Below are 13,838 nucleotides of genomic sequence, written 5' to 3'. Positions count from 1 at the left end.
GCGATTAACTGCAACCTCTGAATGGTTCAACAAAGAATCAAACTGGTTTCTGTACACCATCACAATTTACCAATACACTGGCATCTTTTGCTCTTTTGCTGTGAGCCAGCAATAATTATTTTAGAGAAAGAAAAAGAAAGTGTGGAATTAGTAATGCAGATGCTGAAAGGCAAGTGGCAAGACTCTACAAGAAGAATGCCTCAAAAATGCTACTTTGTTCCCATTTCTACTGGCACCTATTCCCCAAGGTAAAAGGCCAGAATGACCAAAGCCAACTTAATAGTAGTGTGCAGAATGTCAGCTGACAAACAACATAAAAACAAGTCACGTTGTGTTATCTGTGGTCACGTTCTTCAGGGTTAGTCCAGTAACTCGACTTTACATTCTTCCGTCTTTATTTGTTTATTTTAATTAAACATATAATGGTTAATAAACAGACATAATCCAGAGTTAGTAGGTTGGTATTATAACATTTATTAAAATAATGCTATGGGTTAATAGAAACAGCAAAGAACCAAAGAATTAAAATGCAAGCTATGTAAAAACCCAACTAAAACCCAAATATGTCTAATGTATTCATCCAGTAGCTAACTAAAAGCCCAAGAAAGACAACACTCCCAATATAATAAAGTACTGCAAAACAATTGGCAATTTTTCAGTTATCAAAATTGTGGGTTTTGCATTTTGTATCCTTTTTTCTCAATCAGGAAAAAAATTCTTTTGAATGTTATATAACATACATATAAAACAAGATAGAAAAATACATTATAAACTTGTAACAATGGCTGTAAATACATTATCTTACATGTTTCTCATAGGCAATAGGTTGGTTATGGTACATACATAGCATGAAACTACTAAGATAATAAAGAATAGACAAATACATGTCATCTGTACGGTTACATACAAGCGACACTCCCATCTACCCACTCTAAAAAAATTACATAATACTGTCAGAAAGAAGTCTTAAAACTACTTATTTTAATAAAGAAAAAGTCATTAAAGAATGATAATACTGAGAACCAAGGCATTCAGAGATTTCAAAAGTCATGCTTTTTTTTAAGCTGATCCAAAATTTTGTCAACTAAGTTTTCAGAAGTTTGTTCAGAGCAAACATTACTTTCACATGTCACACATCTATTCCATACACTTCCCCTCCCCCCCCAAAAAAAGACCTTTGATAAATGTCTAAAATGTCCAGGTTTTATCATAGTTGAGATGAAACTGGATCAAATACTGGTACTGTTTTAGCAAATCTCTCTTCAAATGTTCGAGTGTCGCAAGTTTATTCAACCAACCAAAATAAAATCAAAATGGCACAGCATATACTGTAAATAAAATCAACACAACTGTATGTGTAACAGGAAGACAAAGCTGGTGGCACAATAAACAAAAATCTAGCTGAATACGAAAGGATGAATGTCTATTGCATAGTAAATAAACTGATAATTATTTCCAGGTGAGACAAGATGTTAGATGAGGTCACCATGCAGGTGCTTAAAAATGTAAGCCCTCTTAGCTTACTATTGACCTTTCATTTGGAAGCTGTGAAGATTTGCAGGAGGAGAATAAGTTGACAAGAGGGGAGTAAAATTATCACCTGATATTTGCCAAGTTTAGTACTGAGCCCCACAATGTAACACTTAATGTTCTCAGAATTAAATACTGTGCGTTCAACAGCTTCAGCTCTTGCAATTGCCCAGCTATTTGAACCTCATGTGGAAACAAGGGTTAAAAATAAGGTATAGCTGGACATCAAATGGCTGAAGTCCCTCTCCTGCTTATCTGTTCGAGAAAAGCCAATGGGCCAGATCTAACAATAGTCAAAGACGAGCTGAAAAGTAAAGCAACTTCCATGCTGTTTGCCACTGCAGGAGCTGTTCCTGGAAACTGGGGATGCGCTCAGTCACTGACTGAAAACTCACTAAGCACTTTCAGTTTCATTATCTGCAGAACATCCATTTTCTGGGTGATGCCGAAGCCTACTACAGTTGATGTAATATTTATTTCAACCAGAATCAAGAAAATTCCTCTCTATCCCTGAACAAAAATGACATAACTTCCAGCTCTACAAACATTTGTCAGCTAATAATCTCCTTTAGCATGAGACAGTCTGTATCACAGAACCCTTTGGTTTACGTTGCACAAGTACGGCATTTGCTATGATTTAAAAAGCAGAGTGGCTGAAATAATAATGGGCTGGTTTGATGAAAACTTAGCAAATACTTGACTTAATGAGATTTTGGCAAAGTCACATCACACTAGTATGGCAAAAATCAGGTAATTAATATGGTCAACTCATCATTTGTCTTCCCTCACAGCTTCTTTCACATACTGGGCGACTGAGTGGCATGCAGTAACTTGTCTGAGGGAGAAGCTGATTATACAAGACATTTGACTAAATGACCATGAAGAAAATAAGGCACTTCCTTTTCTTTAGACTTATTCCAATACTTAAAAAATAAAAAAGAAAGACTAAAAGGCTCTTTTGGTCTTTTGTTTCTTGACAACCACCAGAAAAAATCATTTAATGAAATAAAGGGTTTCTTTGTTCTTTTTTTCTTTTTTTATAACACTTGAAAGTATAAAATGCTACATTTCCAAAAATATATTTTTTTTCTGCACCAGCACCCTTGTATAGTAAAAGTATCTACTTTTTTGTTCATTTTGTTTCAATGCACTACACTTTATCTACATTTCATTACATGTATACAGCAAATAGGCAAGCATGGCTTTTACATCCTTAATGAAATTTTTTCTATACAGGGAGGTTTAAAAAAAATATTTGAACAGTTTGCCCAGTAATGTGACACATAATGCATGTACCTTGTTCTCATGTAATCTTCCAAGGAGATTAAAATATGGTTAAAACAATTTAAACTTGTATTTCGCTTTAATAGTGTTGCTGTTTTGTTCTCTGCATTAATGTAGTTCTGAAAAGTCATCGTAATCTGCATTTCATGGCACACTTTTCTTTAAAATGTCCAATTTGGCAGGCAATAGAAAAAAGGCTGCAACATCTGCCCTTTGAGGGCACTGGTAGTGACTAAACAGCATATCAAATTTTGAATACTTTTTGGAATCCCTTCCCCAATGACATCCCTGACCAAAGGTTCATGCATGATGCATCATCACACAGTACATTCAGAGAGAGCTTTGACTTTTTTTTTTTCTTTTTTTTTTCTTTTTTTTTTTTTCTGAGAAGAAAAAAATATTCCTAGAAGTCTCTCACAGTAACTGCCTCTGTCATCGGGTAGTTAAGGGACATCTGTCTCCATCTTGTGCGAGGCCTCCTTACCGTTCGCTTGGGGCGGGACACTAGAGGATGATCAGTGCGGAGGGATGAGTTGGACCTTATTGCTTTACTACTATTCAGTGCAGGTTCTAGAACCACTTTCACCCAAACAGGAGAACAACAAAAAGCGGAGTTGGAGGACAACAATTTCTTTGTCTGTTTTGTTAGATGGTAAGACGAACGGACAAGTGCCCCAGCTCGCTGCACTGAAGACAGGCAAGCAAAGGCGTTTACCAGTTAACTGATCAGCAGGCAGGCATGGTCAGGTCATCATTGGGTGAAGAGTTCAGAGGTCAGAAGGTCATAGGTTAGTTGCCGGTGGCGGCTGGGTGGTTAGAAACAAAAATAATAAAAAAAATAAAAAAATAAAAATAAAAAAAAAACAAAAACAAAAAAAAAGAAAGAAAAGATAGAGAAGAGATTAGTTCCAGCTAGTGACGGCTTAATGACAACATGAAAACTAATCACAACTAATAAAAAAAACAAGCATGTTTAATTCTGACATACTGATCGACACCATCTACAGAATGCAATAAAATCATGACAGCCCTCCATCATGATTTGGACACGTGAAGGAGAAGCCCACTCCCACAAAACCGGTTAACAGGAGAAATAGAGATAAAATATGACTAACGACTAATGGTTAGTAGCAGTCGATGAAGGAAAATTGGAAAACAAAAAACGATGAACAGTTTCTGAATTGGTAGAAGATTTCTGGAACAACAGTCAGTGCACAGCATCAGTATCTGACTGCTATTAAGCATTAGTACCTCCCCAGGTGCAAGCATTAAAGCAACTATTAATGATGGATGTGATTATTAATAACTGGTTGTTAAAAGAATGGAGTCATCTAAGGAATTCTGGACTTAGAGAAACAATTTGGTTCAACAAACTATGGGCCAAACAAAGGGTTTTTGTTCAATAAATTTTTTATTGCCTTTCATTTATTCTATTTACAAACAACATGGAATTTCTTGGCCTCATGATACAAAGCAGTACTATAAACTGTAGTCTAGCAACGTAGGCATCATCGTGGAAACCAGGAAAACGCTCAGCCTGCTACTATAGCTAGCATTTTCCTGTTCGAAATACTATTTTACACATATAGGACACTTATAAAATGCACTTGCATGTAAACACTGTAGAAGTCCTGCCATTTTAAAGTCTATACTTAAAAAGCTCTAAGTACATGAAAAAATAGAGAAAATATCTAATTGATACTAATAAGGCATTTTAAAACTACAAACAGCTCTCTTTATTCATTTTCAAAGCTAATACTCTGCAAATACAATAAAATCTGACATTTCATATACATTCCTGCTTTATATTTTTATATTTTAAAAGAAGCCACCTGTAAATACTATTTTCTTTTGCAAAAAAAAGGAAAAAAGAAAAAAACAACAAAACGAACAAAAAAATAAAACCCAAAACCACAAACAAATTACAGTAAAACATAAAAAAGTTCTCAAGTGGAAAGTTATCATTCCCAATGTTCTTGAGCTATTCCTTCTTTAATCATTCTCTCGCATTCTCCTTCACCAAACTTGGTCCACTTAACAGTAGTATAATTTTTTTTATTTTTTTTTAAGACTCATTCAACAGCTTAATTAGAGCTAATAAATTCTGAGGTTGATAAAAGTTTCTGTACTGTTGCCATTTTGACTAAGGCAGAGGAGATGAAAGTGAGAAAGGTATTCAGTGCAAAGTCAGATTTGTGCCATTACATAAATGAAGTCCAGTTGGTGTAATATTCACAGATACCATCGATTAAACAATCTTTCTTGTGGGTTCATTTACTTTCACATAATAGAAGTGGCCTATCATTTAGGATACAGTTCATAACACTACAAAAAAATTACTACTGTAACATAAATGAGACCAAACGCTCCCTGATTTTTTTTCAGAATCATGCTAAGTGGGATTTGTTTAAATTATAACAGCTGTTTCAAAAAGAAGAAAAAATAAAAATAAATATTTTATGTGGCACAATCTTACCACTTTACAGGTATACTAGAAACAGACTCTTAAAGCATTTTGATACTCATTACAAATTTGATTAAAAGGTATTAAAATTTATATATAAATTATGTGAAAATTGGTTTGGATAAAACATTTGAGAAAATTCTCAGCATTAATATTTCTTGTGGAGTTTAAAATCAAAGCAAGCTACCTTTAAAAAAATACCAGGACACCTGTGATACATCCTCTGCCAAGTCTCTGGCCTTCTACAGTACACACAGGTTTGTCAACTGTGCAACACCATTTACAGTTTATTACAATTAAATCAGTCAGTCTCTCTGTTATATGAATCAAATTCAATTTTGTATTACTTATAAACTGGGGGTTTATTCTGAGTTAAAATGAGCTATATTTTCCAACCCTTCACCAATTCTACATGCTTAGTTGTAAAACATTTACACATTTGGGGATTCTTGCTTTAAATGCAGTGCTTATCTCTGGAAAAACAACCCAAACCCAACAAAAAAATCAAAATTATGCAAAGAATAAAAACGACATAAAAAGTGAATGCAGTAGTACTACAAAATCATCTGAGAGTCAATTTAGAATTAAAAAAAAAACAAAACAAAAAACACCAACTTTAGACCCAATGAATGCAAAGATAGATTTAGTGACACTTAACTACGTAAGAAAAAAATTCCACATTGAAAAAAAAAGTATTTCGGTTTGCTGACATTGCTTTTTGTGGCCATGGCTACAGAAATATCCTGGTGACAGAACAGCCAAATAGGTGAATATTGCAAATACTGACAGTATTTTAATTCTACAATATAAATTTAGTACATTAAAAAAAATTTAATGCTGAACAAAGTTGTCACCAAAACCTTTTGTGTGAGACTTTTAGATACATGCAGGGATAATCTAGGATTTAAAATTCAAAATACAATGGAGGTCAGTTGTAAAATTAATTGGGATTATTTAGATAAGACTTTAAGATAATGTTTTCCTGAAATATCAGCATGGTTCTCCTAAGAGAGAGGTATGCATGATTTATTCCACAGGAAAAAGACAAGTATTTGTTTATCTACTTAAGACAGTGGGTTTCCAAAATTGTTAGAAATGAATGCTGGTTTATCACAAAATGGCTGCATTTTAAAAGAGGGTGAATTTATGCCAATAACTAATTTAAATAACTTTAAAGTGACCCAGATGAAACATCTAGGCCCTTCCAAAAATATTTAACAACCATGTTGAGCAAATATTACAATGATAAACTACAAAATGGCATTTTCTCCATGAAAACACCCCTATCCCCACTTTATCAGTGTATTTACTAGTTGTCTCAGGTAAATATCTAATTGCTAAAAAGGTAGCCATATCTGTCATCTGAAACTATCATTGCAGATCATGAAGCATCATTAGCAAAAAACTGTTTTTTGCAACATCAGGTCAAATTTTCAAAGACAACCAAATCCTTATCACCAATTTTTCCTGAATGAGATAGAAAAATTAAAAAAAGGAAATATTAAAACCTATTTTCTTTTTTACTCTTTTTTATTTTTTGAAACATAGGCTGTGACATTTAACTGAATATATTCTGTTGCCCCATTGAAGAGTTCTCAAGAAATGAGAACAAGCCAATGGGCTGCAAGTAGTGGGCAGTGATAGAAAACAATCTTACAGAAAACTAAAATAGTGTCCTGTATCACTTTATGCTTTCTGTAAAGCCTAAGATTATATCAAAGGTAAAAATGTTGCATAAATATACCAAATATCCAGGAGGGCCCCATTTACTGCATTGACCAGAATCTGTATTCCCTCTTGTAGTTAATTTATGGAAGGTTGTGAGAAGTGTGGTCAATGTTAGGAGATGTCAGATCTGTCACTAGAATTTGGCTTTTGAATATTACAATATAATGGAAATCTGCCTAAGACTGATTTGGATGAGAGCAGAATAATAATACTTGGCACAAAATGCTTTGCATCCTCAAAGCCCTGTACAAAACAAGAACCCCCACAACACCCCTGTGAGGTAGGGAAGTATTATTATCCTTATTTGACCAATGGGAAACCATACACAGAGATTAAATGACTTGCTGAAAACCACAGTGAATCAGCAGGGATGGGATGGGATAAGAATTCATCCCCCACACTGCTTCCTAGTCAATGTCAATAAACCGAAAATATCAGTTTTCTCACTTAGCTTAAACACTTCATTCAGGGGTCCAAAGGCATGACACTTGAGTAACAGGAGAAAAATGAAGATTTACTTTCCATTCAAGGGTTAAAGAGAGATGCCCAAATATTGGATGTCATCTCATCAACAGGTCTTCAAAAGTTGTTTCTCCTTCAGGTTACACATTTTAGCAGCAAAAGGCAAATACCAAGAAATAGATTTTGGAAAAAAAACCCAAAACCAAACAAAAAACAGAACAACCAAAGCACCCTCCCTTCCCCTATCCATACTAATTCAAACTCAAACAACTTTTGAAGTTATCTTCACAGCCCTTACCTTTCTGAATTCAGTTAGGTATCTGAGAACATGCATCCTCCTCATAATATACAGTACAGTGGCTCAAAAGTTTATTGGAAAAATAAAAGGAATCTAAATCTTCAGATTTCTCCAAACACAGACAGGAGGCATTTATTCCTTTACTTCTTTCTCATTAAGCAACCATCCATTCATTTTGTTTTGCAACACCAATCTGATATTTCCACGCCAATTAAAAGAATGAACCGGGGACAAGGGGGGAAGAGGGGAACACAACCAAATTAATTATTGCAGCACTGATTTCATAGCGTTTCCTGATGCAGATGGATGTTTCATTTTTAAAACTCAATCAGTTATAGAATTTCTGTTAAATATATCAAATTATATATATTTAATTGAGCTGGGAAGGCCAAGTTTAGAAATTTTTTTTAAAAACCGCAAGCATTCTCGAAGCTTTAAAATATTAACTGTCCAGGTTTTTGACAAAAATCATGAGTGGGTCAAGACTGGGTATTTGGTTAACCAGCTGTGGTGTTGCAAATCTCATGTACACTCAAAGCACTTCTTACAAACAAGAACTGCAGAACTAAACTAACCTCGGTCTGCGGTCACAATCCTTTGGTAAGGATGGACACGCATATCGTGCCTTCGAACTTTAGTAGCCACCGCACCTAGTTAAATTGCAATTACCAAGACAAAGTTAGAAAACATTCACAGAAAACATTAACAGCAGGTTTATCAAAATGGATTTAAATGATCATTAACTACAAAAGTTCATTTTAAGAAAAGCAACAAGTTAAGGCACAGTAGTTTCAAATCTTAATCTTAAAAAGAAGTTTATCTGTGCAGATTAATATTGCATTTATTTTAAACATCCTGGCCTTAACCTGTTTAATCCATTCATTTACAATCCCAAAATTACAGTATTTCATGAAATCTATTAGACCCAAGCACATTTAAGCTTTACTAGTCACATATTCACTGAAGTGCCTTTCTTGCAGCAGGACTATTTTAAATAATGCCATCTTTAATACTGACAATTATTTGCTAACCTTAAGATCACTTCCAGTTCTACCACAAAAAAAAGTTTTAAAGCAATTCTTCAAGCCTACAGATTGTGATTTTAAACTTTAAGTCAATAAGTATGAACTGCAATGAATTAGGTGATTAGTAAAGCAAACACTATATAGAACACTTAGCAGTCAGTATACTACTATACACTCAAAAATTACAGCTACTCTGTAATAATAGGACCTAATCCAAATTAATAGCACTATTTTATTTTAAATCTATGTGCAAAAAAGTGCAAGTAAGTCACTGACTGCTAGGCCAAGCTTTTTTCAAGGCTGCTGAAAACTAAGCATTTGTTAAAATTCAGATCTGATGAAGGATCAGTTAAGACCGTTCTTGAATTCTTAGCCTTTCGTTGGGAAAGCCATACCTGAAGATAAAAGGAAGGGAATTGAAAGTTAGTCACCAACTAAAATTTGATCTCAACACTAACATCCCCAAAAATACTGACAGGGATGCACTTCTCCGCCATTTTTAACAGAATTATTTTAAAACATCTTAAAGGTCCACCACACAAATGGACAAAATACTATTAAATAGAACGAGCATATAACAAAATAAAACTCAACGAAATCCAGATTTATTGCAATTAACTCCATACAATTGCTCAGATAATAGAGGAGATGTATTAAGAGTTACAGATTCTAGGCAGCTAAAGGGGAGTGTGGGTTTTTTTCCCCTGCTCCCTTTTCCTTCTTTAAATAACATTTTCTGATGAGGTCTGTTTTGGGCAATACACCTCACGCAGTTGGGCCTGAGAGTATACAGTAGCTTCAGACGCCATTATAGAAATAATTTTAATTTTTCTCTCATATCTCTTTATAGAAAATCCTGCGAGAATCCAAGTTGTCTGCATTGTAATAAACTTTACTCTGGAATGCTGTATTTCTTTACTCGCTATTAACTGAATTCAGGAGAGGGGCTTGCACTAACCACTAACAGCTACTTTGATGAACTCTTTGTGACTTTACCCCACATGTACCACAACTGGACTCTACTGAGGGTAGAGGAGCTAAGAAAAATATTTACATGTTTGTGGGAAATTAATAAACAATAGTGCTATCATATGCTTGCAGAATCTTGGCAATGGGTTAACTGACAACAACCATAAGCTGACAGACATACTGCATACTTTTGTCCTACTAGAATTTTTGTTATTGATTCACTAATCCTGCAAGACAGAAGCCTGAGAAACATTTTCTTTTTTACTGTGGATAATGTGGAAACATGCACACATACAGATAACTCACCAAGTATTTGTCACATGAAACACTGATTTTTTGCAATACTTTCAACAAAATATTGACTTTGAACCTTATTGTCCAGTGTTCATTAGAGATGTTTAGAATTCGTGTAAATCAATAACTGCCACTGAACAAACTAAGATCAAAGTCCTATAAAATCAACATTATACAGGACCAAGGTCATATGCAATTCAGAACAAACTGAAGAGAAAGATTATTTAGATTCTGGAGAGGGTAGGGAAGGAAGAAACTATTGGAACTGCTTGTTCCATATTGGCCAGTTAACTGAATTGTCACAGCTGCTTTATCATTCTTGCCTTCACACACCAAGTCAGCGGTCTGAAATATTAGGAATGATGGACATTTCAAAGCAACGTATATAAAAGAAGCCATCAGTAAAGCTGCTAATTTTATTTTATTTTGGTGAGAACTTGGTTTGCTTTATATTCATTCACTGAAATAATTTTCTGCTCAGAATATAATTTAGCGCTTTCTGACACCGAGGAGAGATTTATCAGCTGCGTACTAAATAAACAAAAACTCCAACTGAACAAAGACTTCTCCACTCCCTCCAGTTTTGCTAACTCATATGATATAGCAAAATGAGAAGCCCTCTCTTCCAAAAACTGCTGGATGTTAATTTATGTTAAAGAGAATATAAACTGATTTGTTTTTCACGGGAGCCTAGATGACATATAATAGACCTCAGCTTGTATTTAGCTTCTTTCCCCCTTGCCTATGTAAGGGCAACTTGTATTTAGGTTTTGTCCCCCTTGCCATCTAATATCATACAAACATGAAGACATTTACTTTTGGTAAATTTATAAATATAAACTAAGCACACACATTCAGGAATGCCAAACACATTTAAAATGTTTAAGAGCTGCACCATTTGAGCAGCTCAGCTGGGCGGCTTTGATATACCTGAAATAAGTTTGTCGCTTCAGATTTTTTTCTTTGACCTCCATGAACCTCAACCTTGCAAACACAACAGAAGCACAAGCAACACATTCTGCAGCCATCCACGCACAAAGGTCTTACCTAATACACCACTAGGTTCAATAGGGTACTCAAGGATTGATGTAGCTGGTGCCAGCGTGTAGGGGTACTCGTATGGTGTGTAAATTAAACCGGCCTCGGGTCCGGGAGGAACTATTGCAGCGGTGGGATGAGGAGTTCCATTTGGCATGACAGCGGTTTGTATTTGTCTGATCAAAGGCATTATGGTAGGGCCAGCTGGCGTAGGAGTACGCAGGGCAGCTGGTGGGAGAACAGGCGCAGGCCCAGTAATAATCCTTGGAGCCTGGGCTGTTGCTGCAAGAGAAAAGGCAAGGGCTGCTACAGTAAGCAAAGAAATTCAGAGGAAAGTATGGAGATAGCAGTACAAAACGTGGAAAGAATGGGAAAAAAGGGAAAAAGTAGGAAAGAAGAAAAATAAAAGGAAATCATTAGTACATGCGCTGATCACACAGTGCCAAAGCACACCATTCAAATGCAAACAGCTTTCCATTTTCCAGTGTGATTAAGTATGAACATGCAAAATAAAAAAGCCATTGTAAAACAGTGAGGTAGATTTCTCAAACAGGTTACACAGCACGAAAGCTCCATTTAGACCACATTTCTTCATTTATGCTATCAAGACTGCATGAGACTGAGATGCATGCAGGAAATACAAGGAAAATACTATCACAATCAAATACAGAGTACAAAATTTAGTGCACAGACACTCAGTTATGCAGAGCTGCTGTATCAGTCCAGAGTTTTTACGTGTCTTAAAATTGTATTTAAACATATACACAATTCCCATTTCCAGGATCAATGAAGATGAAGGTGACCTAGAAACATGAATTGGTCCTATCCTACCATAACATGAATAAAATAGGCTCAAATTTTATTTCCATATAAAATTTCATCAAGTAACATACTTCCTTTGTATTAGAAGTTCACCATCGCCTTGCTTAAGTTAAAGAAAATAGGTGGGTTTTATGTATTGGTTTGGTTTTTTGTTTGTTTGTGGTGGTCTTGTTTGTTTTCTGAAGTGGTGGTAGCACGTTCAATTAAGTGTTATTTGAAGCCTGTAGGCACACTAGATGAAGAACTTAAGCACTACATATCTGCTGGTAAAAGTCAGTCTTAAAGGGTTAGAATTTATGCATTTCTATGCACTACTGTCAATCTACATAATTTAAATAACTTAGAGGTGGCCTGAAAAGAGAAATGTGGCAAAGTTTTTCAGATTTGACACTGGTGAATATCTAAAATTATTTTTATTTTTTAAACAAAAATGCTCAGATAATATAAAACTAGTACTCAAATATTTATACTTCCTTTCTTAAACAGAAATAAACCAGTACAGCTTCTACATCTTCAACTTTTCAGTAAAATGCAAACACAAAGACTGAAACTGTCTTATCAAATAATGAATATTAGTGTGGCAATCTCCAGTCAAAAAATAAATAAAAAATTCCATCTTCCCACTTACACTGATACAATAGACCAATGGGAACAGACGAGAAAAAGAAATTGCTCAAATTATTAAAAACATTTCTGTGCAAAAGTTTGCATAAATTTAAGCTACTCTGAAAGCTACTTTAATGATGAAGTAGCAATAATTTAGAGACTACCATATATTTAAAACTGATCTAACTTTAAATATCATAGTGTTCATTAGGGCTGAAAGACTTACCATTACCATTGTAGTTGTAAAAGCCCTTGCTTATGTCCCTTTTCAAATCAGAATAATTACACTGGTGTAAGCACTCTCAAATTGACCTAACTGCATTCCAACCTTTAAACATAATAACACTGAAATGGGGACTGTGTGGAGAAACAAATTTGCAAATATCAGTAGGTCCTTCATGAAAAGACTGATTTAACTGTGCTTACATTTGACATCTGTATCACAACTGCAGCAAAAATGTACTTTTGAACAGAGTCAGCAACTATATTTTCAGAAGGAGAAATTAGATTTTCAACTGAAGAAAATAATTTGTATCACACATAATAGGTGTATGCTTTCATTAGTAGGTGCGTGTAATTAATTTTCAAGTGTAAACCTGTGCACACATGCGTTGGCAAAAGCATTTTCACACAAATGTAATGGAAGTAATCATAAAAACGGCTCATTACATCACTGATCCGTGTGAACTCAGCTGTGAAATCAGTTGATGAATTGTTGGTAAAACATAACATTGGGGGTACACATGCAAACAGGATGAAAGGAAGGAATATAATACAGAAAAATGTACTCAGAGCATCCTGAACATCTGTAACATTTTAAAATTAAATCCCTAAATATAAAAATGCAATGGAGTCTACTGTCCTTTATATGCTTTAAGGAAAAATGACTGTAAAATAGAAAAATCCAGCTTAAGGGTTGAGGTGTTTTACACTATATATATTAGTAAATATTTCAACCCATACATACTGTTAAAAAAATAATGGGGACAAGAAACAAGATAAAAAACCCCGTGAACAGACATAACTTATCTCCCAAAAATCTTCTGCAACAGCTACCGACAGCTTTGTTGGGTTCTTACTGCCTTCCATTCTCCAACCTGAGTTGCCACCGTACATTTTCCAAAGGTAGCTTTAACATTCAAAGCCTGCAAACAGTTCTATGGCATTGACCCTCGAGCTCGTGACATGCTTACGTGATTTGATGTTGGCATCTCTGTAGGTGCCATTCAGAATTGCAAGCTCCATCAGCTGCATCTTTTTAAGGCTGTCTTCTCCTTCTGCCTGCGTATGAAAAAATGGGAAGGAAGTCAGGATTATG

The 13,838-nt window shown here is 34.9% G+C and overlaps 1 protein-coding gene across 9 annotated transcripts in view; it reads right to left on the bottom strand.

Moving 5' to 3' along the window:
- Positions 1–450: 450 nt before the first annotated feature.
- QKI (QKI, KH domain containing RNA binding) overlaps positions 451–13,838 on the bottom strand; it is a 145,896-nt gene continuing 132,508 nt past the window's right edge. For 2 of the 9 annotated variants that reach the window (XM_059469367.1, XM_059469373.1), the window contains 4 exons: positions 13,714–13,801; positions 11,102–11,398; positions 8,342–8,416; positions 451–3,620 (listed from right to left, as the gene is read on the bottom strand). In XM_059469367.1, the coding sequence (XP_059325350.1) occupies positions 3,604–3,620; positions 8,342–8,416; positions 11,102–11,398; positions 13,714–13,801 (477 nt within the window). In that variant the 3' untranslated portion in view covers positions 451–3,603. Of the gene's footprint in view, positions 3,621–4,206; positions 9,187–11,101; positions 11,399–13,713; positions 13,802–13,838 lie in introns of those variants that run through there. The other 7 variants (XR_009418173.1, XR_009418174.1, XM_059469368.1 and 4 more) reach the window with 7 other exon arrangements.

Source organism: Ammospiza nelsoni, chromosome 3 (assembly GCF_027579445.1).
Source record: "Ammospiza nelsoni isolate bAmmNel1 chromosome 3, bAmmNel1.pri, whole genome shotgun sequence".
NCBI classification, from domain to species: Eukaryota; Metazoa; Chordata; class Aves; order Passeriformes; family Passerellidae; genus Ammospiza; species Ammospiza nelsoni.
The sequence above is the reverse complement of the archived record's forward strand: the minus strand, read 5'-3'. Positions and strand labels throughout refer to the sequence as shown.